This window comes from Buceros rhinoceros, unplaced genomic scaffold (genome assembly GCF_000710305.1).
Source record: "Buceros rhinoceros silvestris isolate BGI_N320 unplaced genomic scaffold, ASM71030v1 scaffold21391, whole genome shotgun sequence".
Classification (NCBI taxonomy): Eukaryota; Metazoa; Chordata; class Aves; order Bucerotiformes; family Bucerotidae; genus Buceros; species Buceros rhinoceros.
In genome coordinates this window covers 24,659-25,049 of record NW_010395130.1, presented here as the reverse complement: position 1 = coordinate 25,049, position 391 = coordinate 24,659, and the positions used below count along the sequence as shown (strand labels likewise).

Here is a 391-nt window from a genome sequence, read left to right as displayed (position 1 = left end):
GCAGCCGGCTACCTGCGGGGGCTCGTAGGGCACCATCACGCTCTGCCGTCCCGTCACGGGGTCGTCCACGTACTGGGAGAGGTTGTTGCCTTCCACGCGGATGAGGTGGCTGGCCGGGGCCGACTGCCTGCCCGGCAGAAGGGCCCCCCGTGTGAGGGGCCACAGCCGCACGGGAGGCTCGTCCCGGGCGCGAGGGGATGGGATGGCAGCACTCACCGTCGTTGAAGTCACGGCCCAGCTCATGGTTGGGGCAGCGCTTCACCACTTCGGTGACGTGCTCTGCCTTCTTGTAGACGGGCATGGCCCGGATGATGGTGCCCGGGGGCGGCGGGCTGGAAAACTTGATCTGGATGGGACATGTCTTTGCGATCTGACCGAAGAGGTTTCTTAG

The 391-nt window shown here is 66.5% G+C and overlaps 1 protein-coding gene across 2 annotated transcripts in view; it reads right to left on the bottom strand.

The window, feature by feature from the left end:
- TP73 (tumor protein p73) overlaps positions 1 to 391 on the bottom strand; it is a 23,027-nt gene that overhangs the window by 2,362 nt on the left and 20,274 nt on the right. For both annotated transcript variants that reach the window (XM_010145456.1, XM_010145457.1), the window contains 2 exons: positions 213 to 359; positions 13 to 127 (listed from right to left, as the gene is read on the bottom strand). In XM_010145456.1, the coding sequence (XP_010143758.1) occupies positions 13 to 127; positions 213 to 359 (262 nt within the window). The remainder of the gene's footprint in view (positions 1 to 12; positions 128 to 212; positions 360 to 391) is intronic.